A 26,185-nucleotide genomic window follows, 5' to 3' on the forward strand; every position below is an offset into this window, starting at 1 on the left:
TGCGGTGAAATGCGGCGCGAGAAGCGATCAAGAGGAAAGGTGCAGAATCGCGTGCAGACGACGCGGACGGCTGTAGAAACTGGACAGGAGGGTACAGATGGATCGAGCGAATGAAACGCGAGGCGGAATGTCCTCGGGCGAGTAGAGGAAGAAGGTCACAAAGTTGCGAACCGAATCGAACAGCGTCGCGAGGTGCAACACGTGCATCTGCCCTCTTACGACGCGCTCGAGTATCGATGGCAGCTCCTGGACCGTCGAGCGCGTATCCGGCGTACCCTTCACACCCTCCAACGGGCGGGAAAGGGCTTCCTCCACCGGCACACTTCGCACAGCCGACACGCAGTCAGCAACTCGAAGCGCAGTACGGAACGCACATCCATGGCAACCCACCTGACCTTGAGCACCGGTTCCGACTCAAGGTCAGGTACCTCAAGATCCAGGCGCAGTACTTTCGCTCGATCGAGGTAAGCTCTCGGCGCTCCCTCTCTCTGTTATGAAGAGTTTCAACTAAATCCGGTCCGTGTACAGGTGCGCAAAGATCTCGAGCTCGAACTGGCAGAAAAGGAAGCGAAACAGCAGAAATTGCAAGACGAGGTCGAGTAGGTTCCAACGCTCCGTCTAGCCCCACGGTCGACCTTGCTCACGAACGCTTTCTTTTCTTCCTCGTGTCGAATCGTCCCGTCGACAGTCTCATCCTCGATCAGATTCACCAGTCGGACTATGCTCACCTGAGACCGAAACATGACAACCTCTTTTCCGACGACGAAGATGAAGTCGATCAGGAACCGGATCAAAGGATCAAGCAAGAACCGGAACTTGCAGAAGAAGAATCCAAAAGGAGGAAAGTGTTGGAACAAGAACTTGGAGTCGACTCGAACGGAGTCTCGGTTGTAAGTCTCGGAAGATCGCTGGCGAGCTTTGTCCTCCATTCCTGAACTTTCCTCTTATTCCTATTCTATTTCCTTCCTCTGACGCGTAGAAGTGCGTTGCTCCGACTGCCGACAAGAATCAATCGACGCAATCGAAGCGGATAGCACAGACGGACGAATCGCTTCCGCCACAGCAACCGCAATCGCACTCGGCCCCAAACCCGAAACGCATCAAACTCACGTTCGGTTCGAATGGAGGAGCAGCAGCTGTTGCGTCCTCTTCCACCTGATTTCGATTTAGGCCATCCCGATTTCCTTTTCCCAAACCGCAATCTCGGTTTTGTGCTGTGTTTCTGTCTCTCCCTCTCTCTCTCTTTTTGTCTTCGGTATCCAGACTTTCGTAACTTGTTGTCTTTGTATTACCCAAACACGGTTCTAGCTCGCACGGAATTCGAAGAGCCGAAAAAACCATCGCCTTGAGAATCGATCCGAGATCGCTTCCGAGATGCATGTGGTTGCCCGAAGCGACTCGGAACATCGTGCGAGCGATATTGAATTTGGGCCTAAGAGCGTGACGAAAAAACAATTTCAATGCAACAAAGGTCCCGAAGTGTTTCCGACACTCGTCCCTTGCTCTCGAGTGTACGTAACACCGAGCTCTTTATGTTTGTCTCTCTTCCTCTCGACCCTTGTGGATGCTGTCGAATCGTGTACTTGCACAGCTATAATTTTTTTTTGTCTCCTTCAACTAGTCCGAACCTTTCAAGCTCAACAAACCAAACCATAACCACAAAGAACTCGATAAACTTTTTTTTTTCGAAAACTCTATCCTGAATACTGAGAAGCGACAAACGACAAGACAAGAGACGTCCAGCGAGAAACTTGCGCGCGCTACTTTGGAACGTCTCGTCGAGATTCAACTCGGAAAGGACCCTAATCACGGGAATTGCTCAGCCACCAGAGGTTTCAGCTCTCAGTGATCCCTCTTTGTCTCTGCGAGTCAGGTGGACACCATTCTTGGTCATACCTCTGACATGCTCCGCTTTGACAAAGAAGTTTGCGACCTGAATTGTCTGGGTCGGAGCTGTGGAAGCAACTCACGACAAGAACGCGGTCAGCATGCTTCTCTCCAGATATCGCCGTAAATGGATACTTGCCCATCCCCACACGAGGTGGAATGCATCCATGTTGGCAGTCGTGAGATCCTGAATCCGATGATGCGAAGCGTGAGGCTCGAGTCCGGCTTGCCATTCCGCTTGTTCTTGGGCGAACTCATACGTGAGGAAGGATGTTCCATCAAGTTGATCTGCCTCGGAGACGGTGCGACCAGGGCCTTGAGCTTGAGCGAGTAGGCTTAGAGCAACCAAGTTGTTTTCACCGGGAAGGGCATGACGTCCGCTGAACAAGAGTTTGACGAGTAATCTCAAAAGTCGTATGTGTTCGTTACGACGATTGCGATGCACCGTCTGCTGCGCACTTGCATTGCCGTGCATCCCTTGCTGCGAAATACATTCGCGTGCGGAAAGTTCCAGGTCCCGCTCCTCACGAATTCGTTGAAGGAATCGCATGAGCAACAAAGCGGGAAGCGCCACTTTGACCTCGATGCTTGGGCTGCAACCGTCTGGAAAATGACGGTGGTAGCTTTGGAACAACCCGCTAGCCTCAACCGGAGGCTCATAGTCGACATTTAAATGATGAGCAATGACGGGCTCCCTGTAGAGAGGTCGAAATCCTCGCGTCAGTCGCGTTCGGATCCAAACGCCTGTGACGATTCAAAATCTTAAGAGCTCCGTACTCGTGTGGGGTCGAAGCTCGAGGGGCGTAAAAAACGTCATGAGGACGAGAACGAGGAGGTGTCCAGCTTCGAACATATGACTCCGCAAGGGGATGATCACAAAGGTAATTGGCAGCCATTTGCAGAATGCCTGGCGTCGAAGTCGTCACAGTGCGTCGATGCAAAAGGACATCGAGTGTCTAAAAGGGGCAAATGAGCACATGCCCACGGATAAAAGTTCAGTCCTGAAACGTACTGCCTGCGTGATCGGTACGGGCAATTTCCCTTCAGCTTCCATCATCCGAGTAACGTCCGGCTCGAACGTTGCAGATCTGTACCACGCCCAAAGAGCGACATCGCCTGTGCTTTCCCGACGAGATCAGGACATTGTCACCTGGTGCTTGTAGACTTTCGTCAAGCCTGATGGAATCAACGATTCTCACCGAGAATGATGGCCTCGACCGGTTCCGCCTTGAGCTGATGGTCATTGAAATTTTTGAGCGCTTGTTGAAGCATGATCGCGGCCGCTAGCTGACCAGCAGGCTGGTAGCCCAATGTCACGTGGTCGCTTGGAGTCGTCATCGGGGGAAGACTCGTGACAAGATCTGTAGGAAAGCAAGATAACCCGATGCGAACCGGAAACAGCGCGAACGGAGGCCTCAACCTTGAACCCTCCGGCGCAACCGCGGATACGAACGCGCGGGTTCCCTAGCCACGATCCCGATCGATACTATCTATTGATTCGCGACCATGTAGCGGATCGCAAGCAGGGGCTTCTCGCAGTGCGCAAGCCCGACTCGCCAGACCATATTCTTACGACTATCTCGAAACCCGGTCCAGCGATGACAATCCCTCAGAGGCCCTATCAGCGGTCGCAGGATCGCCCATAAATACCCGAAAAGCACCAGGCGACAGCAAGCAACGAGCGACAGCAAAGAGGTTCAGTATATAGTTGCGCTACTGGAAGGGTAGTTGCTGAAGTGGGCGCTCGCTTGCTTAGAGTCTCCGGAAGCTCTTCGAAGACGGATTATAGGCGTGTATCACTAACATCATATCCTAACGAAGAAGAAGAGAGGCTAGCGCGTGGCAAAATAAGTCAAGAGGCAAGGAAGTTGAGAGGTTGAAGGAGGAATCGGAAGACAAAACAGCAAAGCCGGCAGTCAGAATCCAAAGGCTGTGTTCCTGCAGGGCGATCTCGTGACAGCGAGCCGTGATCTGGAGGTCGCACTAGCGTATGCGCTGTACCAGCTATTTTGGACCGTCTCGTCGAGATTCAGCTCGGAAAGGATTCTGTTCGCGGAACTCGCGCAGTCAGCAGAGGTTTCAGCTCTCAGTGATCACTCTTCGTCTCTGTGAACATAGAGCAGACTGTTCGAGATACACACCTTTGACATCATTCGCTTCGACAAAGAATGTTCCGGCCCTCTGTCGAGCTGTGTCAGCAAGTTGGGACACACATGCGATTAGCATGCTCCTCTCCAAGACGTTGTCGCGATTGCCAGGACTTGCCCATTGCTTGACGAGCGTGAATGCCTCCCTGTTGCGCTCCGCGAGCTTCGAGATTTGATCTTGATTCGAAGCGTCAGACTCGAGTCGGGCTTGCCATTCCGCTTGGTCTTGGGCAAACTCTTGGGCAACCTCGAGCGTGAGGAAAGATTTTCCATGAACTAAATCCGCCAGGAAGACTGGGATATCAGGATCGTCTCGAGCTGCGGCAAGTTGGATTGGAGAAACCAAATCGCTGCTACGGGGATTTGCGTATCCTCCTGCGCGCAACATTTCGACGAGTAATCTCAAAAGTCGGACTTGTTCGTTACGACGATTGTGGTGCTCCCTTCGCTGCGAAATTGAAATATGTGGAGAAAGTTCCAGGTTCCGCTCGAATCGAATTCGTGTAAGGAATCGCATGAGCAACAAAGCGGGAAGGGCCACTTGGCCCTTGGTGTCTGATTCGGAGGTGGCTGGAAGACGAAGGTTGTAAATATCGAACAACCATCCTGGCACAACCGGGCGCGCGGAGTCCACATGTAAACGATGAGCAATGACAGGCGTGCTGAACAGAGTCGCCGTCAACTGGTCAGTCGAGTCAAGACGTCCTTGAGTATCGAGAGATACTCGAGAGCTTCGCACCTGTGTAAGTGTGGGTATCGAGGGGCATAAAAAGCGTCGCGGGGACGATGAGGTGAAGGTCTCCAGCCAGGAACAAATGCAATCGCAAGGGGCGATTCGCGGAGGAAAGCTGCGGCCAACTGTATCGTCCTTGGCGTCGCATTCGTCTCGTTGTCTTGATACAGGAGGACATCGAGAGTCTAAACGTGGGGAATGAGCACATGCCCACGGATAAAAATTCAGGATTGAAAAAACGTACTGCCTGCGTGGTGGGTACGCGCAGATCACCTTCAGCTTCCATCATGCGAATCACGGCTTCGTCGAACATGCCCCTTGAAGAGACCTTTTGATACCACTGCCAGAGAGCGGCATCGCCTGCGCTTCCCGACAAAATATAAGGACATCAGTACCTGGTGTGCGTAGAGTGGCATTGATTCTGGTGCCATCAACGTTTCTTACCGAGAATGATGGCTTTGACCGGAGGCTCCTTGCGCTGGGTGTTATTGAAGTTGTCGAGCGACTGTTGAAGCATGACCGCGGCTACTAGCTGGCCATCAGGAGCGGCTCGCAATGTCACGTGGTCGATCGGAGTCGCCATCCGGAAGAAGACTCGTCACAGGATCCGTAGAAGAGCAAGATCGCTCACGAGGCTCGAGACGGAAATAGCGCGAACCGAGGCCTGAACGTTGACCTCCGGCGCAACCGCGGAATTGAACGCGCAGGTTCCCCAGCAGCGGTCCCGATCGGCGATCGGCGATAGCTACCATCTATAGCGACCACGCAGCGTATTGCAAGCAGCGGCTGCACGCAGTGCGCGAGCCCGAATTCGCCAGGACCATAGCCCAGGACTGTCTCCCTCGATCCCGGTCCAGCGATGAACATCACTTTCAGAGGCCCTGCGAGCGGTCTTAGGATTGCCGGACTTGAGTGGTGGCTCCCAGCGCGCCATCAGTACCCGAGAAGCGACCAGCGCCAACAAAAGGGTAATATTTGCACTACTGGAAGGCTCGGCGGCGGAAGTAGGAAGTTTTCGAGACCTCTTCTCAGGCGGTCTGTAGGCGTGCATCGTTTGGGACTGATAAGATGATATTCCGACGAAGAAGAGGAGAGGCTGATAAGTGACGTGACAGGTCAATAGATAGGCACCCACTAATTTGAAAAAAAGATCGGAAGGCACAACAGGAATCCAAGATGCGTGCTCCTACAGGACCTTCTCGTGACAGCGCACTGATCTAAGGAGGCCGCACAAGCGGATGCGCTGTGACAGCTAGTTTGGAACGCCTGTTCGAGATTGAGCTCGGAAAGGATTGAATTCGCGGAATCCGCATAGCCACCAAAGGGTTCAGCTCTCCGCAACCCGGCCCGTCCCTGTCATTATGGAGCAGAAGATTTGCGGTACCCACCTCTGACATGATCCGCCTCGACAAAGAACGTTCCGACCTTTGTGGTTCAGTCCGGAGCTGTGGAAGCAACTCGCGACAAGATTGCGGTCAGCATGCTTCTCTCCTAGGTTTTGCAGCGATCGACTGAACTTGCCCATTGCCTGACGAGCCTGAATGCCTCCATGTTGCGATCCACGAGCTCTGAGATTCGAGCTTGATTCGAATCGTCAGACTCCAGTCCGACTTGCCATGCCGCTTGCTGTCGGGCGACCTTCCCGGTCAGGAAAGATCTTAAACGTCTTCCACGCCATTGATCCGCCTGAGAGACTTCAATGCGACGATCGCCTCGAGCTTGAGCGAGTAAGATTGGATCAACCAGGTAAGGGCGGCCTTCACCGGGCATGTCGTATCCTCCTTTGTCCAATCCTTCGACGAGTAATCTCAAAAGTCGTACTTGTTCGTTACGACGATTGCGGTGCACCCCTTGCTGCGAAATTGAATTCGAATTCCGCGTGGAACGTTCCAGGGTCCGCTCGAGTCGGATTCGTCGAAGGAATCGCATGAGCAACAAAGCGGGAAGCGCGACTTTGACCTCGACTCCTGGGCTGTACTCGTCCGGAAACTGCACGATATAGCTTTCGAACAACTGTGGGTTGATGACTGGACGCACTGAGTCAACATATAGAGAATGAGCTATGACGGGCGTCCTGAGCAGAGATCGGAGTAGTTGCGTTAGGCGAGTTGTATCGGGAGATGCCCGAAAAATCCGCACCTGTGTGGATCCAAGTCTCGAGGGGCATAGAAGGCGTCACGAGGACGAACAGAAGGAGGTAGCCAGCCAGGAACATATGAGCTTGCAAGGGACCGATTGCGGAGGAACTCTGCAAACGACCGTAACCTCCTTGGCGTCCCATCCGTCACGGTATCTTGATAAAGGAGGACATCGAGCGTCTAAAAGGTGAAAATGAGCCCATACCCGCGGACTGATGTCCAGTATTGAAGAACGTACTGCCTGTGTGGTCGGTACGCCTAAGTTACCTTCAGCTTCGATCCTTTCGAGAAAGGCTGCATCGAAGTCGGCAGATTCACTGGCAGTTGTATACCACATCCAAAGCGCGACATCACCTGCGCTCTCCGACAAAGTATAAGGACCTTGGCACCTGTGCGTAGACTCCTATCGAGTCCGTGACGATCAACGCTTCTCACTGAGGATGATGGCTTGTACCGGATGTTCCTTGGGCCGGAGAGCGTTGAAGGTGTCGAGCGATTGTTGAAGCATGGTCGCAGCCGTTCCCTGACCATCGGGACTAAATTGCAATGTCACGCGGTCGATCGGAGCCGCCATTCGGGAGAAGACTCGTCACAAAATCTGTAGGAAAGCAAGATCATCACGAGGTTCGAGACGGGAACAGAGCGAACGAAGGCCTGAACGTTGAACCCTCCGGCGCAACCGCGGATGCTAACGCGCAGGTTCCTCAGCAACGATCCCGATCGATACCGTCTGTAAGGAACACGCAGCGGATCAATAGCCGAGGCTGCACATAGGGCGTGAGTCCGTTCCGCCCGTGCGATAGCTCAGGCTTGAAAGGGAAAATCCTGCGATAGAGAGGAGAGGAACCACTGCCATTGCGAAGAATTTTGATTCAAAGAGACACGAGCTAGAAGCAGAGACGCACACTTAACGAGACAGAAAGAGACAGTGAGAGAGAAATGGCTGAAAGCGGAGAAATTTTGCGAGGGGGGAGAACGATTTCGGGGATCAAAAGTTGAAAAACTTGAGGGTGCCGGCCGTCTTTCAGTCGAGCTCCATCGAGACGGCCTGAGAAGTCCTCAAGGCTTCTTTGTACTGCAAGTCGGTCAATTTTCCAGTGTGTCAGCTGGTATGAAACAGTGCCATAAAGAGAAACGAAGCGATCTACCTCGCTCGACATTGATCCTTGAACAATTTTGGTCGCAAGGAACTCGGAGAACAGAGGCGCGACTTCTGAAAAAACGATGAAATACCATTTCCATCAGCTTTTGTCTTGCATGGGTTCACGTGAGAAGAGCCAAAGGACGCGTACCACGAGTAGCAAGTCGACCCAACACGGCGACGCATCGAGTGATACTCTTTTGTTGTTCGATCGATCGCTCAGCATCTTGTTTCGTCGAGTTGTCCTTCATGACAAAGTTGAAAGGTTCTGTGAACGGAGGAACTGTCTCGTCGAGATCTGTGTTTACCCCAAAGCGCAAAATCAGCAAACATGTTCTTCCAAGAAAACCGTGGTCGAGACAAATGGAGACGAGAGCTTACGAATGGCCACAATGTCGGGACTCGCTTGAGCAAGTTTGACGATCAAGATGTAGCAGATTTTCTTGATCTCTTCCTCGTCGTTCAAACCCGCGAGGACTCGAGCCAAGAACGGTTCCACATCGATCTCTTGGAAACAGGTTTCAAAGATCGAGTGCATGCACTCGTATGCAGCCTGTATACCCACCACCAAGAGTGAGCGATCTTGTTCTTTCCGGTTTCTGGAAGAGCAAAAAAGAACTAGAGAAAGAGATAACTCGAAAGCGTACCTTGCGAATGTCGAGTCCGTCATCGACCTTGTGTTTAAAAGGACCCATCTCGACGATCCTGATCAAATCCTTGTTGACGATACTCTGCGCGTACAGTTCGGGAAGCAAAGTCGAGAGGTGGTCTCGCACGAGGTGAGGTTTGTTGTGTGCGGCAGAGTTGAGCGAAGAGAGCGTCAAGCGTCGAACGCCCTTTTACCAGCAGCAAGAACGAAAATCAGACTCGAGTGCACAAACCGAGATTTACGAAGAGACGGAAAGAAAAAGAAAGAGGCTCACGAGATCGGAATCTTTCATGAGTTTGAAGAATTCGACAATGATCGGAGCGAGCAACTCGTCGTAACTCGTCGAGTCGTTCGTGAACGTGAATCGTAATGCCGCAATGACGGTCGCACGTTCGTGTGCCGATTCTGACGCGAGTCGCGCTTGGAGTTGTGGCAGGTATCGAGCAGGGTTACTCGTCGTGAGGTGACCAATACAATCTGCTGCGACATTTCGGGTTGACTCTTCCTCGTTGTCGTAATGTTCGAAGAGAGGAGCCCAAAGTGAATCAGAGAGACTTGCGAGGGCTTCAGGCGAAGAGTGGATGATGACCTGTGATCATGGCAAACCTTTTGCTCAGTCTCGAAATACAAACGATCCCCAGACGAGAAGAAGCGACTAGTTTGTCTGACCTCTTTGAGCGCTTGCAGAGCCAGGTACCTCTTCTTGTCATCGGTCTGGATGATCTCGAGGACTGTTGGCAAAAACTTGTGCGTGTTGCCGACCGCGACGTTGCCCGCAGCGAAAGCAGCAGATCGACGAACGTCTTCGGCGCCAGCCCCGAGATGTTCAACAATGAGGTTGAATGCCGAAGCATGCGAGGAGAAATCCCTACATTCTCGTCAAGATTCGCCATCAGTTATAGATCACAGAGGTGAAGCGAAGGAGGAAACGAGGATCTCACGTGACGCGCCCGATTTCACCGAGCGTGAGCAAAGCGAGCACGAGAGAGGCAGTTGAAGGTTTCGAAGACTTGTGAAGTGGACGAACAAAGAACAATCGTGAGTCGAATATCACCACGCTCAGAAAATGTCTTTCAGCTTACTTTGAGTACCTGTTCGTTATCTCGAACGACCTCGCTTCCGAGTTGATCTCCCGAACTCTTCTTGACGATCAACCCGACGCATCGACTCGTCGTGATCAATTGCTGAATCCCTTGGTTTGCCGACTTGTCCGTCGCCGATTCGACGAGTGCTTGGACTAGACGTTTGCCATCGGCTCCACTCTCCAAGTACGCTTCGAAAAACTCCAACAACCCTTCGAGCGAGGGACCTTGCACGAGTGGCGATTCGACGAGTTGCAGCACTTTGACCAAGAGTCCACCTTGTTGATCGATCTCTTGTCGAGCGGCGTTCGGTTCCGCCTTCAACAGTCTTGCAGTCGTGTGCAACGCGTGAGGCAACAAGTTGACATCGTGATCGGTCAACAAGGGTTGCAAATCTTGAACCAAGTTTGAACACGTTTCAGGTGGAACTCCTCGAACGACCTTGACCAAGAGTTGATCGATCGTTTCGAATGCCGCGACTTTGAGAGGTCGATGCACTTTTCTCAACAAGGTTGAAACTTCCGACAACGATTCGAGTACGAATCGATCAAACTCTTGTTCGTTTTTGGACAACACGGGGGAACTCGCGACGAGTCCGACCGTCTGTACGGCAACGATCCTCTGAACTTCAATCTTGAGTCGATCTCGAAGGAACGACAGTGCGGTCGAGAGGTCTCCGGCGGCGTAATCTCCCGCATGGTACAGGAGCGTACCGAGGGTTTGGATCCCTTTGCCTTTCACTTCCTCGTCGGCATCGGGTCCTTGCAGACGCTGCATGGTCGCTTGGTAGATCGAGGTGAGGTACTCGACGATTTGAGGAGTAAGATTCACGGGCAAAGTCGAACTCGTGGCAGTGGACGACGAGATTGGACGGAGCGCTTTGATGAGAGACGAAGCCGTGACGAACGCTTGACTCGCGATCTTGTTGAATCGATCCGAGATGGCACTGACGATGAGTGGCACGATCCGACTCAATTCGTCCGTGTACGTCTTGGGGTGATGAGTTTCGAAGAATAGAGACAAGAGGGACAAGACTTGAATCTTGAGCTGAGTCGCCGCTCCCGAGAGTCCAGTATTGTCCGAAGTCTTGAGCGCGGCTTCGATGCGAGTTACGACAAGGGGAATTTGAGTTTCGAGACCTCGGGACAAGACCGAAATGAGTTCGTGTAGGAGTGCGAACCCGGTTTGACGGGTCGAGAGCGATTTCGAAGTCAATTGGTTGACGATCGATCTCACAATCTTGGGAGCTTGAGCATTCAACAATCCGAGAGGTCCGTTCGAATCTCCATCAACCATGTTTTCGTCACTGCGCTTCCTCTTGAGCCCGCTCCTAGGACTCGCGCCTCCGACTCCATCGATCGTACCACTCGGGGCAATGATCGCGACCGCACCAGTTTGATCTCTCGTCACTTTGAGCAAGACGATCTGAGTTGTCCAAACTTCAACCTTGACCGTTTCTTCTCGGTCTCCGAACCTCGAGATCAATGTCGGAGATACAGATTTGATAAAGGTCGAGAGGAGGTCGGGTCGAGTTTGAATCAGGGAAGAGAGAAGTTTGGCCGCGCTCCTTCGTACTCGCCACGATGTGTCGTCTTCATCGTCGTACCTGAGGTGGAGAACCACAGTGCGTCAGAATTTTCAAAATCGAAACTGTTGGAAACCGGTTCGACGACTTACTCGTCTTCGAAATCGTCCTGATCAAGATCATCTTCGTCGTCGGCATCACCTTCGACCTGCATTTCCTGATCACCATCTTCTTCGTCTTCATCCCCTCCAGCAAAGTTTGGATCAAACTTCAACATGTCTTTCGCGAGTTCGACAATCTCGGCCACGAGTCCAGGGGGTCCAGTTTTCAACTGTTTCGAACAATGGATCGTCAAACTTTCGAGACACGTCAACCCTCCCTCTTTGATTTCGACTTGTTCTTGTTCATCGTTGCGACTCGTCGAACTTCGGATCGCGCTCAACACGAGTGGGATCAGGGTCGAAACGTGCGGTCCAAGTTGGGCAGGTGAAGTTCTTGCGATGGCCGAGATCAACGAGATCGAAGTGAGGAGTTTGTCGCAAGGTGAGGAAGAGGATGAATTTGAAGCAGAGAGGGAAGGGAGGAGAGTATCGGACAAGAGGGTAGGGAACAGTGGAGAAGTCGAGGAAGTCGTCGGGATCAAAGATGCTTGAACGGAAACCCGAAATCGAAATTTTGAGTCAATTGGAGACTATTTCAGAGGATGGGATTTGGGCATACCAATGGTAGCGACAGTGCGTTTGCGGACTGCCGGTCGCGAGTGACCGAGCAAGGGTACGGAAGCTTGCAAGATCTTTTGTTGCAGCTGGGGCATCGTCCTGACGGTCGTGTCGAAGCGTGCGAGGATATCGGCTAGCAGACCGAGCGAATCGATCAAGAGTTCGGCAGAAGATGCATCCTAAAGCCGAACACCGCCCCTCAATCATCAGGAAATTGATCAAAAGAAGTGAACGGAAAACGGAGAGGGGTAGGGTTTCTCTTTCTCACTTGGGTCAATTGGTTGAGTACTTCTGGTACGAGGTCCTTGCAACAGGTAGTTGCGAGGGTCGAACCAGGCTGGACTTCGGCGACGACCATTTTGAGTCCGAGCGAAGCAATGTCGCGCACGCCTTCATCGGTCGAGTTGGTCAATGCGACCAGTTTGTCAATGATGCTTCTAATCCTCGATGGGTTGACACTCGGAGTCAACGTTGCGAGACTGTTTTCAGAAAGGACCATGTCAATGACGACAAGAGAGGCGTGGAGAGAGAGAGGAAGATTTGTACGTTTTGACGGCGGACGACTTTACTTCGCCGTTCGGGTCGACGAGGAGTGAGATGACGGCTTCGACGAGCTGGTGCTCGGTTGAATCGTCGATCGAGAAGGTAGGCTGGGTCGCTTCGTTGATCAAGTCTTGCAGAGCCATGAACCTGTGATGGGTGCCGAGTCGGGAGGTCAGCGCGTGTGGGCCGTTCAGAGCGAGATTTGAGTGCCTACCTGAGGTCGGCATCGGGGTTCTTGAGCTAGAGACGGTGGAAGCGAGCGAGAGGTGAGCGGTGTGTGGGGTCCAACTTGTTTCAGAGCAGAGGAGAGAGGTACCTTTTGCAGCAAGCTCTGCACAGAGTAAGAGTTCTTGGCGGCCATAATTGAGCAGACCTCTCTTAGGGAGAGAGAGAGAGAAAGAGAGACGCAAGACGACGATCGCGCGGTGCTTGTACCTCGTCCCGATCATCACTCAGGGGGATCAGCCCACACACGGGACATCGGCTGGAGCTTTGCACTGCTTGGCCGAATGTCCATCGCTCGAATCAGAGACGATGGATCGAGTTCGGTTCCCCTCCTCGGAACGGATTCTCCTCCTCCCGATGCTTCCTTCCTGTACTCTGGTGCAACTCGTTCCCGGCGCCCAACTCTATTGCATCTCGTGACAACTCTGTCCCTCCCTGTCCTCGTCGTGATCCTACTCAGTCTCACGTCGACGAGTAGATCCACGAGCGATCCTCTCGCCGAATGGATCCACCGCAACGCTTCCAACGTCAACGTGTTTGAGCCACTCACGATCGTGTCGAGGAACAAGGATGTCCAAGCGAGCTTTATTGGCAAGTACTTCCGATCTCTCTCTCTTCCGCTTTCAGAAGCTGACCTTGTCTTGCGCTACGCGAACCCAGCGCTTGGAGCAAGTCTGAACGAATTCCTCGTTCGAGACAAGGATGGCAATTGGAGAGACCTGATCGTCGGATGCAAGTTTCTCTTTTTCCCCTTTCTTTTTTCTCTGCTTTTTCTAAACTCACAACGGGAACCTTTTTTTTTTGGTTTCATGCAGATAGAGACCCTCGAGATTCGGTCTCGTCAGATGTACCGTTTGCGTACTTTGGTGCGGTCGTAGGTCGATATGCGAATCGAATCTCTCGACATTCGTTCCCTGCACTCGCTCCCAACCATGACGAATTGTACACGCTCCCGATCAACGAAGGAAACAGCACGACGTTGCATGGAGGCAAGTGGGGGTACAGTCGCAGTGGTTGGAAAGTTATAAGTCATGAACGAGATCGAGTCGTCTTTTCGTTGATCGACCGAAATGGAACCGAAGGTACAGTAAAACGTTCTCTTTCGTTTGACGATACCAAAGCTTACCTTTTGCTCTCCTCGTTCGGACCCTAAAAAAGGGTTCCCGGGTACAGTCGAAACTCTTGCGACGTACCAAGTCGTATCCTCCCCACCTCGATTGATCACGACTTTCAAATCTCGAGTCACCTCATCCCTTGCGACCCCAATCTCGTTGTCATCGCACGTGTACTGGAATTTAGATGGGTACGGTACGATCGAATCGAACGAACGGATAGGAGGAGGGATGAAGATGTGGATCGATTCAAACCGTACGGTCGAAATCGATCAAGAGTTGATCCCGACGGGTCGGATCGTCGAGATTGAACCGAGGGGACCACTAGATTTTCACACTCGAGGGAATCGACAGGAACGTGCACTTGAGGAAGGGATCAAAGATCCAAGAGCTCGAGGACTGTGTGGACCTAGTACAAAGTTTTCTCGACTCCTCATCTTCCCCGAAAATCGATGACTGATTCTTGTGAGGAGAATGACAGACTGTCAAGGTCTTGACAATGCCCTCGTGTATTCGAATACGGACCGAGATTTCGAAACAGATATCGTCATGAGTCTTTCGTCCCCAAATTCCGGGATTAGGCAAACTCCCTTTTCCCATCTTTTTTTTCGATTCCCAGTGATTTCGACTAAACTGACGAGCTGGATTGCAGGATGTCGGTACGAACGAACCAACCTCTCGTACATCTGTACACTTGCAATTCCGACTCGTTCGCTTCAACGAACGGTTCGTACCCGATCAAACGGACCCAACGATTGGGTCAAACCGAACCATCTTCAAGTTATGGCAAATGGAGTTGCGTCGCGATTGAACAAGAAGGGTGGATCGATGGAGTTCATCATGTCGAACAATGGAACCTCGTTGGAAATCACAGTCAGGTGAGGAGAAATACACCCCTTCTCTTCCCTCACCTTATTTTGCCCCACTCCTACAGTCGCATTGATCGAATGCTTGCTTCCGTCAACAGTGGTATGATGAGACGAGAGAGTACGTTTGGTGGAGCGAATACGAATTCTCTACCGATGCTTGATCACTAGTGTTTTGTTCTGCATGATCGTATTTCTTATCTTTACTTTGTAGTAGTATGGGCATCACTTGTCTGTCATGGGTCTGTTGTGCCAAAAAGTCTGAACGGCAGCTCTATGAGATGCGCACAAGAGAGCGAGATGGGATTCCAACTGCAATCGAACATTGCACAGCGTCAATTGGGCAAGGCAATTCTTTTGCTAATGTATTCGAGTTAGCTGAAGACACACGATCTCTCGGCTCGCGATCACGGCTCATCAACTCTACAAACACGTAACTGGACCTCGAGCATTCTCAGTAGACACTCTTGCACCGCACAGGTCCTCGGGAACCCTATAACCGGCTGAATCGCAATCTCTCCCCACCATCGAACCCGATCCAAGATGAACCCCTTGAGTGGTTCGAACCGCGTACCGCTCTCGCCGCGACGTACCTCGTCGTTCCTCCCGAGCACGAGTACAGTCTCGTCCTCAGCAACGACGACGACGACAAAGACGTACACTCCATCGTTCGCCGTCCCCGCGTACTTGAGACACTCTTCACTCTACGCGCAATTCCGGACGACTCGTAGTCATGATGATCAACGCGATGTCAGACTTGACCGAGATGAGGATCACACGATTTTGCTCCCAACAAGTTGGGAAGAGACCGACAAGTGTGCATTGTTGGAACTCAGTTCAGATCACCTCGTCGCAAGTTTCGCAGGTTCGTGGCCTAGAATTGGTGTAACTGTTCTTCAGTGCAAAGGAAACAGAGTTGATGTAAATTCTCGAGCATACAGGTTCCGCCAAGTATGGAGATCGAGATGCGGCAGCGGTTCGAGCGAATCGACCTGTCCCGCCAGAAACAGGAGTTTACTATTTCGAAGTCGAGATCCTCAACAAGGGCGTTTCAGGCTACATTGGTGAGTGCGAGAGAAGAAACCAAAAAAACAAATTCACTACTGTAGTCCGAGGAACAGTTTACCGATTTATCTTGCATGGGTACGCCTTGTAGGAATCGGCTTGTCACATCGATCGGTATCGCTCTCGAGATTGCCCGGATGGGAATCTCTCTCGTACGGGTATCATGCCGATGATGGTCGCGCGTTCTGCTCGCAAGGGACTGGCGAAACGTTTGGACCGACTTTCACGACGGGAGATGTCGTCGGGTGCGGAATCGATTGGACGGATGCAGGAGGCGAGAAAGGTAGACGTGAACGTGATGGTAGCAAGAAGGGTAAAGAGAAGAGTCGAGAACGAGGGAGCGGGAGAGTGTTTTACACCAAAAACGGCGTCTTTCTCGGTGCGTCTCTCAAAGATCAAGACCCTTCTGTACGTTGAACAAGCTCACGATGCTTCTTTATGTGATCAATTAGGTTACGCGTTTTCAAACCTGTCGGGCCAACTGTACCCAACAATCGGATTGAGAACCCCGAACGAATCCGTGCGCGTCAACTTTGGTCAAAAACCGTTTCAGTTTGACATTGAATCGCTTGTACTCGTCAGTTTGCTTCTTGACGTGCTCTCTATCATCAGCGCTCGATTTTTGTGTTTGCTCATATTGTCCCTGGGTTTTGTTCCGACAGGATCGACAACGGACCATCTTGTCTCGCATCAGCAACATTGCCTCGCTTCCACCGCACTACTACCTGCCACTATCGCAAACTCCGTCCCCTCGGATTCCGATACTTGCCAACCCGGTACCTCCTTACTCTACCACAGCCTCCTCGGAACGAGATCGATTGCATGAAACGCTTCAGAACTTGATTGGAGGGTACCTGAGACACCGTGGGTACGACGGAACTGCGAACGCGTTCGAGCAGCAGGTGAAACGTGAACGAATCGATCGAGCTGAAGGAATCCTACATGACGAGCCCCGACTCGCGACGACAACGGCAACGGATGCGGACGTGATAAATCCTGCTGAGGGTGCAGATGAGAAAGAAACTTCGGCCGCACTGAGGTCCAAGATTTTGGCACTTGCGACACACGGTCAAACTCGACAAGCGCTCGAACTTGTGCAGGAACATTTCCCTCAAGTCCTCGAACCTGGCCCTGAAAATCCGGAAGCCGCTCGACTCGTCTTTGAATTGAATTGTCGAGTGTTTGTCGAGGCAGTCTTGTCCTACTCGAGATCCGAAAACAATTCGAACCTCGACGTCAAGGGGAAAGGCAAAGCCGATCCACACGATGAGGTAGACGAAAGCCAGGACGACGTCGATATGTCGGCTGAGCCTGCACCCGTGTCCCCGTCGCCGACCGTGACGATTGACGAGTTGCTCGATCTGGGACGTTCCCTACACTCTCGGTACTCGCACGACCCTTCGAGCGAAGTGCAGCTCGAATTGCAAGCGACACTCGGGTTGATGGCGTATCGAGATCCTGTGCGCGAAGCTGCAGAAGGTCGAGCGAGACAAATCGTGCAAGGTCAAGACAAGGACAAAGTCGTCGAGAAACTCAACCGAGCGATCCTTCGTAAGCATCTGATTCCTTTGCTTCGCTTTTCTATCTTTTGATTTGATGAGCGGTTATGGGCGAGACATACTGATTCCTTTATCATATTCATTGGGGTCATTTCAAAAACAGAAGCGTCAGGACTGCCTCCCCTTCCGACTCTTGAACTTTTGTTCAAACACGCCATGCTGACCGTCGATTACGCGATCGAGCTTGGAAGTGGAGGTGCTGCACTCGTCGACGTTCGGAAAACAATCCTTGGAGGTTGACCAATTTACTAGGTTTTCCTCCCCCTTTTTCCCCAAGATCTCACACTCTTGTTCTGGACTAGCACACTCCTGTTTCTCCTACTTGTGATTCTACTGTTACACATGCTCTGAGCGTACCATAAACTCAGTTTCGCTCTTTGCGAGCGTTCGTTGAATCTGTCAGCATAGAGTTGCCTATCATGCCGTACATTCGGGTAAACGGATTACTTTTCTTGCTATAGGATCGTGAAGCGAGAGTAAGCAATCTTGTTAAGAAACACTTCAAGCGAAATCATGAAGCGTCTCTCCTCCAGCCAAAAGTTTTATTTTGTTTTTTTGGAAGCATACGGTCGTTGCTGAACAATATTGGTAATCAAGTGAGATGAACAGATCGAGATAAGAAAAAATAAACGGGGCAAAGCCAATTACGGCGGAACGTGGAGGATAAAAGAAACCTGGAAAAACGAAAGAACGAAAAAAACCCTAGATTGATGGAGGGGATTCTTTTTACAAAAGTTCTTTCTCGGCTTCTTCGACAGTCAACACGTTCATCTTCTTGGGTTGAACTCCTTGGTTAAGCGCCTCGAAATCGAATGATCGAGTCAAGAATGCCAAGTCGCGTGGAACCAGAGTGGGAAACACGAGTACCTGTAGAGGAAAATCTCAGAACTAGGTAAGTGATCTGTATGGTATGTAAAGGAAATATTAAGGGAAAACCAGACGTGGACAAGGAGAAACTGACATGAACTGGAGTTTTCGAATCAAACCCCCTCTGTTGCCATTTTGAAGACAAGGTTTTCGCGGCTTCCAGTGCCGATTTGATCTTCGATTTATCCTGAAGACTGTCTTGAAGTACGATGACAAAGTGTTCGAGGGGACCTCCATCGAGGACATAGATGGAAGTGGAAGCAGCGGTGGGGTCGAGGGTCGAAGTTCGAGTGACCGATTCTTTGGAAATCTGGATCAAAGCCGGCACAGGTGCAGCTTCATCCCGACGATGCCAGTACTGGATGAGGGGTGTGATCATACAAAATCAGGTCGTCACGTTCAAGACAGAGATAAATTCGTTGTTGAAGGCTTTCTCACGTTTGCAGACGAGTATTCGACATTGTCTTGTTGATCGAGAGACTGCCACCACCATTGAGTTTCTTCACCCTCGGCGAGTACACTCAACGATCGACCGTCCTGCACAACCATCAGGGACACACGCTGTCAGGGATCGTTTGAAGCGCTAAAGGGGCAATCGAAAGGGCTACTGACAGCGATCGACTCGGCAAATTGACAACACGCTTCACGTTCGATCAAAGTCGAACCTTGTCCGAGCCAAGCAAACACTTCGCCCGGAAGACTTAGGACTGCCGAGTAACCCGAGCAAAGACTTTTCGCCGTCTACATTGGGTCGACGTGGTCCACCATCAGTAAGAGGCGAGTCCAGAAGAAGGAGGATCAAGGGAAACTGACCAAGTTGGTCTCTTCGACGAATACCGCTCCGGCTTGAGAGGAGACGACAAATAGTCGTTTCGCGAGGTGGTCGAAATGCTCTCGTAATCCCTGTTTCGAAAAAGGGAATCAGCACTGGCAACCAGGGACAAGGGTTTCAGTAGCAAGAGTCATCACCTTGCAAATCGTGAGTTGACCTTCGAACGCTTCGACGAGAGCTTTCGGTTCCTCGCGGTGCTTCACCTGGATGACGTTTGACCCAGTCTTCTTTTCGAGTTTCGCAACTCGTTCCTGGGTCGTGCTCGTTTCCTGAGCATCTTGACCAGTCCACACCCACACGAACGTCTCGACGTCCTGCCCAGCATTTGTCGGTTCCGTACGAGCGACGATCCCAAGGATCTCGGTTGTATGGAGGATGTGGTTATGTTCGATCGGATGAGGATGATCGGTTGGCGAGTTGAGGTGAAACACATCGAGAGACAAGACTTGACCTGGAAGCGAAGGGGAACGTTCTTGTTCAAGTGCGAGCGCGACAATACGATCGACAAGCGGATCTGAAGATGAAGTAGATTTCTGCACCGGAGCAGTAGACTGTGAGGAAGCAGGTGTAACAGGCCGTTGCTGAACTGGCTTGACTTCGACAGGTTTCGAACGAACTGGAGGTTTCATAGGTTCTGGTTCTGACCTTCGAGTAGGTGGAATTGGTTCGACCGGTTTCGAATCATCGTCAAAACCCCGAGATGCTGGGACTTTGACTCCGTAACTCTCTTTGAGGCGTTTCAATTCCTCGAGTTTGTCTCGTTGCGCATTCGAATCGGCTCGTCCCCACTTCATCGCTGCCGCTCTGACACCGCCACTTGGAGATTTTGGTAGGCTCGAAGCTTTCGTGGGAGAAGCTGGAGCCTGGTCGGAACCCTGGGCAGGACTGCTGCTGTTACCGCCTAGACCCGGTAGAGCGACACCTCGCGTATGCTTGCGTTCAATTGGGGCATCATCAAAGGGCAGACCTGTCGAGTTTGACGAGGTCTGCGAGGCTCGGATCGGAGCATGATCCCAAGACGGTTTCGAATAGCCCCCTTTTTTGGCCGTCTACGAATGGGGATACGAGCTCAAGGAGTCAGTAGCTAGAACAGATCCTTCGGGCTTTCGACAGGGAAGACTCGAATCAGCCTCACGAGATCATCTTCCTCCTCCTTCGGACTTGCCGAGAACATTGGTTGTCCGAGACTCGACCACGCAGTACTGGCACTCCCAGGGCTCTTGAGGGCTTGAGGAGGAGGCAACGAAGCGCTCTTGGTCGGAGAAGTCGGTCCGCCCGATCCATTCCCTCCAAACACAACGTTGGGTTGATCTCGACCCCATCGTTCGAGCACGCTCCTCCTCTTTTCGGGACTCGCAGGCGGTTGGGACCCTCGATCTTTCGTCGGAGACGACAGTGGAGAAGAGGTTCCCTGCTGCTGACGCTGTTCGGCAGATCGGAGTCGTTCAGCCACGATACTCGAACCTCGCAAACGACCGAGAGTCGAGTTTGGAACGGATTTCGAAGGAGATTCATTCGCTGTTGCTGCAGCGTTTGAGGTCGGGACCGCAACTTTGACGGGAGAAGCGGGAGGATCCGAGCTGAAAGATTGGGACAATGCGGTCGGTTCTTCTACGAGCGGTTGCGGCGATTCGGGGTTGGATGCAGGTTGTCGAGTCAGACCTGGCATGGCGAATGCGCCTCCGGAACGAGCGTGTTCAGGTCGGTCGCCGTCCTCGATTTTTGGTTGCGACGAAGAGTTGAGGCGTGGACCGGACGCGGTCGATCCAAACGCAGAAGCGAGTGAGCGTGGAACGGCAGCCGAAGTTGCGGCTGGAGCAGTGTGAGACCGGACTGGTTCTTCCTGTCGCTCGTGGTGAGCCGGAGGAGACACTCCTGATGGTTGCCAACGTTTCGGTTCATTTCGTTCCTCTTCTCGATCGGCAATTGGAGAACGGTTCGTTCCAACTTGACGGTTCATGAGCGCGGCGAGACTCATGCCAGCCGGAGCAACGTTCTCGTTCGGACTCGTCCACTTTGATCGAGTAGCTGCCATCTCCTGCTCGAGTTGTTCGGTCACTTGGCGTTCCTGCTCAGTCATTTCCTGGTTCACTTTGTGAACTCGACGGCTTTGACCCCCTCCCATGAACATTGCGAGGGAAGGTGGAGTGGAAGCGTCTCGATTCGACGCTTGACCCGCCGAAACGAGGTTCAGGATGTTGTCCCGAGCGGAAGCCGAGTCTCGAGGGTCGGACGAAGACGATCCGGCTGCGAACGAAGTCAGGTTCCGTCTCGCTGCCCGCTCTGATCGAGCTCGCGCTACCTCCTGTAGCGAGGATTCAGGGTTCGACGTGCTCGTTGAGGATATCATGGCTCGAATACAACTTACGTCCTCGAGCGAATGATCGCCCCCACCCGTCTGCGTCATTGCGCCGACGTCGTTCTGTTGCATGCTCGCAGACAGGTCGAGTCCTGCCGAAGTTCTACCACTCTTCTGCTGTTGCGTGAACGAGACTCGAGTTGAAGCGGGCGAGAGCGAAGGTCGAGGGAGTGTCGGAAGTGTGACGTGCGCGAGTGGGACGACTGGAGCTGGTCGAATTGGTTCAACGGGTTCCGGTGATGAAGGTTCAAAGTAGATCGATGGATCAAGCTCCATCCGGCTCGCGGTCGCTGGATCGAGGGCTGTCCTCTCGGATCCCGAAACCCAGGAGTGGGCGCGTCGACCGTCTCTCGTGACCAACGCGCTTGGGTCGCATCGTCAGTTGCACGTATCTCTTTTTCAAATGTACTGCACATGGACGGTATCGACTACTAAACTACACTGTTGCAGGGTATGCATCCGCCAATACGATTTTTATGATTACGCTGAAAAGCTCGTTACGGTCGGTCTGAATGGCGTGTTCCTGTTCATCCCCGAATCTCCGCGTCAGCACTTTGACGAATCAGAGGAATCATGAGCCAAAAAAATGCGAGATTTTCTTACCCTGGGTAGACCTTGATCGGAATCGAACATTCCACCGTTTCGACTTTGGCCGGAACCAACACCGTCCTCGCCCCTCCCAACGGATCTCCTCGTTGACTCGAAGACAGACTCATGCTCGGGGCATGAGGTCGATGCATCGCTCCTGCCGCCGTCTTCTGCAACGGCCCCGGGGGTGGAGGTGGTTCCGGCAACGAAGACGAGAACAAAACCGGTACGAACCCGAGATCGGGTACGGCTCGGTACGACGTGTACTGCGCCGCTTTTGCCGGTTCGAATGACGATACAGGAGAAGGCGTCGAGATTGGCATGAGATGCGCGGCACCCGTGGGAGCGATCGAAGGCGCCGCAGGGAGCGTCAGGGGAACGGCCGGTTCAAACCCGTATGCGAACGACTTGCTCCGACCATGTCCTGCTCCCGGTCGACCGTTCGCGGCCGAATTCGGAGGCGCAATCGAGTTTGGTAGTCCTCTCCGCGGGGTCAGGTTTGGGTTCTCAGTCGGTGCGTCGGGAGAAGGAGGAATGACGAGGAACGACAATCGCACGCTCCACTGCAGCTTGACTCCACTCGTGCCAAAATCTGGCGTCGCTCCCGAAGGGATCGCGAGCGCGAATCCAAGTCGAGCCGAATCGAGGGTCATGTCGTGGTGTTCGGAATGCAACCTGCGTGTCGCTTGTCGAGTTTGAGGCGCAGGTTTGGTCGAGATCGAAGTTTCTACCAGCTCGTGCGTCTCGAGTCGAGCCGATACCTAGTTTTCGGGCAACATGAGAGCCTGACGAGGCAAACTAGAGAGGGGAAAGTCGAGACTGACCCGCAGAACTCGACCTTCTCCCGAATTGATCACGACCGAGCCGTTAACCGTTTCTCCTAGCCGGTACGCAGACTTGACGAGGGTTAATTGTGCCACCAAGTACCCGTCTTTATTGATATCGTACGAGACTGTCGCGATCCCCCAAACAAGCACTTCGGTTCAGCCTGCACGCTTCGATCTAGATGTTGGGCACGCAACTCACCTTTTTGTGCGTTCCTCGAAACGATTTCGACTGCCGTTTTGCATCCGTTTGCTTCGTCGAGATCAATCCCGAACGCTTCAGGACCTCCTCCACCACGATGAGAACTCATCTCTGGTCTCATTTCGGGCTTGACGTCCATGATCGACTTCATTGAACCCGGCCCACGATTACCTCCTCCTATACTCGCAGACAATTGAGGGAAAGGTCGGTGTGACAGTTCAGGAGAGATTGCGATGGAAGACAGGAGGTTTGCCGCAAATGATTCAAACTCGGCACGACCAACATCTGTTGTTCCTCCGCATGACCATCAGCAAGAGGGGATCTACTGCAGAGGACGTACACGCACCTGAAGCAACGGCTTTGCGACGAGCAGGAGGCAGTTTCGTTTCGTCTTCGATTGCAGTGACAGTAGCTTCGTCTCGTTGGTAAATGACTGGATTGGTGAGATCGTAGAACGGTCGTGCTCCCGTCACTGACGTTGTTGTCATCCAAGACAAGTCAGAAGAGCACAAAGGTTCAAAGGAAGACTCAAGAACGATACTCACCACCTACATGGTTGTAGATTCGCAAAGGGACTCGCATTACGCGACTGACAGACCCTTTCCTGCTCGTGAGGTTTCCAGATTGATTGCCAATCGATACTCGATTTGAGCCAACGATGAGCTGGTAATTGAATTTGATCGCTTTGCCTCGGAACGAGGGTGGGAGATCTGCTGGTAACCGGATCGAAAACGAGACTGTGTTTCGTTGTTTCGCGACGAAGCAAATCAGCTTCAGCTCGGCTCCGCAGCGACTCGGATGGGAGAAGCTTACAGCATTTGCTCTCGCCCGGTTCAAGGACGAGATCGACACCCAGAATACTCGGAGGACACGAGAAAATCGGCACACTCTTGTCCTTGACCGCTTTCTCCTTGCGTTCTTCGAGGGTGGCAGCCCCTTCCATTTCCCCACTCGCATTCGTTGTACCATAATCGCCTTCTTTCAAGTTGTCTCCTCTCCTCGAAGGGTCCTGTGCAGGAGGAACATTCGAGTTGCCCCACAACCAGTTCTTCCACCCTCCAGTTTCTTGCTTCTTCGGTTCGAGCGTACCCCCTCCCATCCCAACTCCACCAACTCCTCCTGCCAACAATTGTTTCACTTCGAGGAATTCTCGCTCCTTGATCAAATCTTCGTCGACTTCGAACGATCCTTCGAGGTGTGCGAATGCCCACAACAACGCGATCGTGTGAGGAGGGTGATGATCGTGATGCTGAACCGCCGTGCGTGAACCGTTCAGCTTTGAAGAACCTTCGAAACTGTCGCGAGACAATCCTCCACGTCCATTCGTGTTGCTGGGGGTCGGGTTTCCGTTCTTGCCGTTAGGTCCATAACTCGCGTTGAGAGATCCTTCCACAACGGAATCCATCGTGTCGTTCCTCCCAACTCCATAGAACCCGTTCGCCGGCAAACTTTGGTTCATCGAATCGTCGTTTGGGTCGTAATCGGAATTGTCGGAATCGGAATCGGCAAGAGAGAGCGTCGAGAGTCCTGCCCTCGTGTTTTGGTAGAAATGACTCGAAGGGATTCGTTGGTGACCGAAAGTGGGTCGACGGGGAAAAGCGGGTGGAGCTGGGGAAGAAGACGACGAATGGATTGGGAACGCGGCGTCTTCGTGGTAACTTGGTGTGGTAGACTCGACTGGAGAGGATGATTCATGGTCTTCCTCTTCAAGCAATGTCGATGCTACGTGGCAGAATGTAACGAAATGTCAGATATCGTGCTCACAAGAGCTGTTGGTTTTGCCGTGACTAACCTAATGGCGCAGTCCCGCTTGTTCTTCTCGATTCATCAATACCATGTGCGTGAAAACCAGCAACGCTGCCTCCAAATTTCTGTTTGCGATGGCCTGCACTCGCACTGCGATACGATTCAATCGAATCACTCGATGTACTGGTCGCAAGTAGATCTGGACTGCTGTTGACTGCGAGACTTTGCGTGCGACCATGACTCGTTCGAAGCAGTCCTCCAGGTCTGCGGGGTCCTCCTGCATACAATCCTCCTCCTCCTCCTGCTGCCACTTTCGACAGGAGATTCGTCGGTTCAGGTGCAGGAGGTTTTCCTACGAGACCTTTGCGAATTGGAATGGGTGCAGCTGCAGTCGAGGTTGATGCGACCGGGTTCGAGCTACTGTGGTTCGAGAAAGAGCGCGAGCTGGGAGCGTGGGAGAGAGAAGAACCGAACGAAGGTCGCTTCGGCGAGTTTGAAGCAGCGTAACGACCATTCGGAGAGTCTGGTAAGGCTTGAAACTGGCCCGAAGTCGAACCGAAGAAAGGCGAAGGAGGCACTTCATCTGAATCGAGGTGATCGGTAGCGTATTCGGCCAATCCGAGGTGACTCGCGTTTGGCGGTCTCGATCGGAGTGCTGTGCCGTTCTTCGAAAGTGACCGCGACAGACTCGCAGTCGATGCACTGCGCGAGTGAGACGGATAAGGTGGGGGAGGAGGTTCTGTTGTTCGGTCTCGCGCTGCAGCTGGATGCGAGTTGGTAAAGGTGATGGTCGCGGTGAACTGTTCTCCAGCAAAGTAGGCAGAAGCCGACGGTTTGACCGTCACGACGAGTCCTGCTTGCTTCATCTGCTCGCCTCGAGGGAACCCTTTGAATGCAGCTAGGTCAGTCTCCAGAGTGCGCATTTCTCGTGTGCTTCATTTGGGAGCATCGTAGACACACCTTGTAGAGCGGCAGTCTTCTGAAGGGCTGTCGACCAGTGCGAGCCGCGGCGCCGCGAGTCGTGGAGGTCGGATCAATCTCAATCAACAATTCGCGACCTGCTTCCTCCTGCCAGCAGTCGTATCGATGCCCGCGCTGGACGGGACTCTTTGTATCGGTGTTTGACTGCTGAGGCGGAAGACGGATGTTTGGATGGCTCAGAAGAGGTCTAGACCTTCGTGAGACATCTCGCTCCATCTTGCGCTGCAACCAAACGCAACTCGTTCCAAACCTTGCGGCAAAGGTCAACATCTCGAAGTCAAGGCCCCGGACAGTCAAAGTCGTCAAGTACTCTAGCCATTTTCTGCCAAGCAGAGTGATCCTGACTGCCTGCCCGAGACTCCTGGTCGGGCCTTCCTCCGGACTGTTTGCCCATC

The 26,185-nt window shown here is 52.6% G+C and overlaps 7 protein-coding genes across 7 annotated transcripts; 3 read left to right on the plus strand and 4 right to left on the minus strand.

Annotated features, from left to right (window-relative positions):
- Positions 1-236: 236 nt before the first annotated feature.
- On the plus strand, positions 237-1,159 carry JCM15063_001619 (uncharacterized protein; the record flags this gene model as incomplete). The annotated part of the gene is made up of 4 exons (XM_076680604.1): positions 237-464; positions 529-599; positions 689-890; positions 980-1,159. The coding sequence occupies 4 exons, from the start codon at positions 237-239 to the stop codon at positions 1,157-1,159; spliced, it is 681 nt and encodes a 226-aa protein (XP_076532254.1).
- A 1,913-nt stretch (positions 1,160-3,072) lies between these two features.
- On the minus strand, positions 3,073-5,350 carry JCM15063_001620 (uncharacterized protein; the record flags this gene model as incomplete). Its single annotated transcript, XM_076680605.1, has 4 exons — positions 3,073-3,248; positions 4,029-4,310; positions 5,041-5,127; positions 5,212-5,350. The coding sequence occupies 4 exons, from the start codon at positions 5,348-5,350 to the stop codon at positions 3,073-3,075; spliced, it is 684 nt and encodes a 227-aa protein (XP_076532255.1).
- Positions 5,351-7,929: 2,579 nt separating this feature from the next.
- On the minus strand, positions 7,930-12,925 carry JCM15063_001621 (uncharacterized protein; the record flags this gene model as incomplete). The annotated part of the gene is made up of 15 exons (XM_076680606.1): positions 7,930-7,980; positions 8,054-8,118; positions 8,198-8,344; positions 8,428-8,599; positions 8,694-8,882; positions 8,970-9,284; positions 9,365-9,563; positions 9,637-9,704; positions 9,778-11,383; positions 11,455-11,950; positions 12,023-12,200; positions 12,290-12,500; positions 12,568-12,711; positions 12,779-12,804; positions 12,881-12,925. The coding sequence occupies 15 exons, from the start codon at positions 12,923-12,925 to the stop codon at positions 7,930-7,932; spliced, it is 3,912 nt and encodes a 1,303-aa protein (XP_076532256.1).
- Positions 12,926-13,073: 148 nt separating this feature from the next.
- On the plus strand, positions 13,074-14,931 carry JCM15063_001622 (uncharacterized protein; the record flags this gene model as incomplete). The annotated part of the gene is made up of 7 exons (XM_076680607.1): positions 13,074-13,380; positions 13,450-13,525; positions 13,609-13,871; positions 13,948-14,313; positions 14,383-14,482; positions 14,554-14,779; positions 14,869-14,931. The coding sequence occupies 7 exons, from the start codon at positions 13,074-13,076 to the stop codon at positions 14,929-14,931; spliced, it is 1,401 nt and encodes a 466-aa protein (XP_076532257.1).
- A 379-nt stretch (positions 14,932-15,310) lies between these two features.
- JCM15063_001623 (uncharacterized protein) lies at positions 15,311-17,631 on the plus strand (the record flags this gene model as incomplete). Its single annotated transcript, XM_076680608.1, has 6 exons — positions 15,311-15,632; positions 15,709-15,831; positions 15,924-16,211; positions 16,285-16,409; positions 16,495-17,383; positions 17,495-17,631. The coding sequence occupies 6 exons, from the start codon at positions 15,311-15,313 to the stop codon at positions 17,629-17,631; spliced, it is 1,884 nt and encodes a 627-aa protein (XP_076532258.1).
- Positions 17,632-18,117: 486 nt separating this feature from the next.
- On the minus strand, positions 18,118-21,725 carry JCM15063_001624 (uncharacterized protein; the record flags this gene model as incomplete). Its single annotated transcript, XM_076680609.1, has 8 exons — positions 18,118-18,258; positions 18,353-18,616; positions 18,697-18,795; positions 18,871-18,999; positions 19,072-19,161; positions 19,228-20,139; positions 20,202-21,395; positions 21,459-21,725. The coding sequence occupies 8 exons, from the start codon at positions 21,723-21,725 to the stop codon at positions 18,118-18,120; spliced, it is 3,096 nt and encodes a 1,031-aa protein (XP_076532259.1).
- Positions 21,726-21,929: 204 nt separating this feature from the next.
- RGP1 (Rgp1p) lies at positions 21,930-25,675 on the minus strand (the record flags this gene model as incomplete). Its single annotated transcript, XM_076680610.1, has 8 exons — positions 21,930-21,972; positions 22,053-22,798; positions 22,862-22,989; positions 23,064-23,348; positions 23,410-23,535; positions 23,609-23,800; positions 23,877-24,785; positions 24,856-25,675. 8 exons carry the CDS (start codon positions 25,673-25,675, stop codon positions 21,930-21,932), a joined length of 3,249 nt encoding a protein of 1,082 aa, XP_076532260.1.
- Between the last annotated feature and the right edge of the window lie 510 nt (positions 25,676-26,185).

This window comes from Sporobolomyces koalae (assembly GCF_050403365.1).
Source record: "Sporobolomyces koalae JCM15063 DNA, S_koalae_JCM15063T_v1_ctg41, whole genome shotgun sequence".
Classification (NCBI taxonomy): Eukaryota; Fungi; Basidiomycota; class Microbotryomycetes; order Sporidiobolales; family Sporidiobolaceae; genus Sporobolomyces; species Sporobolomyces koalae.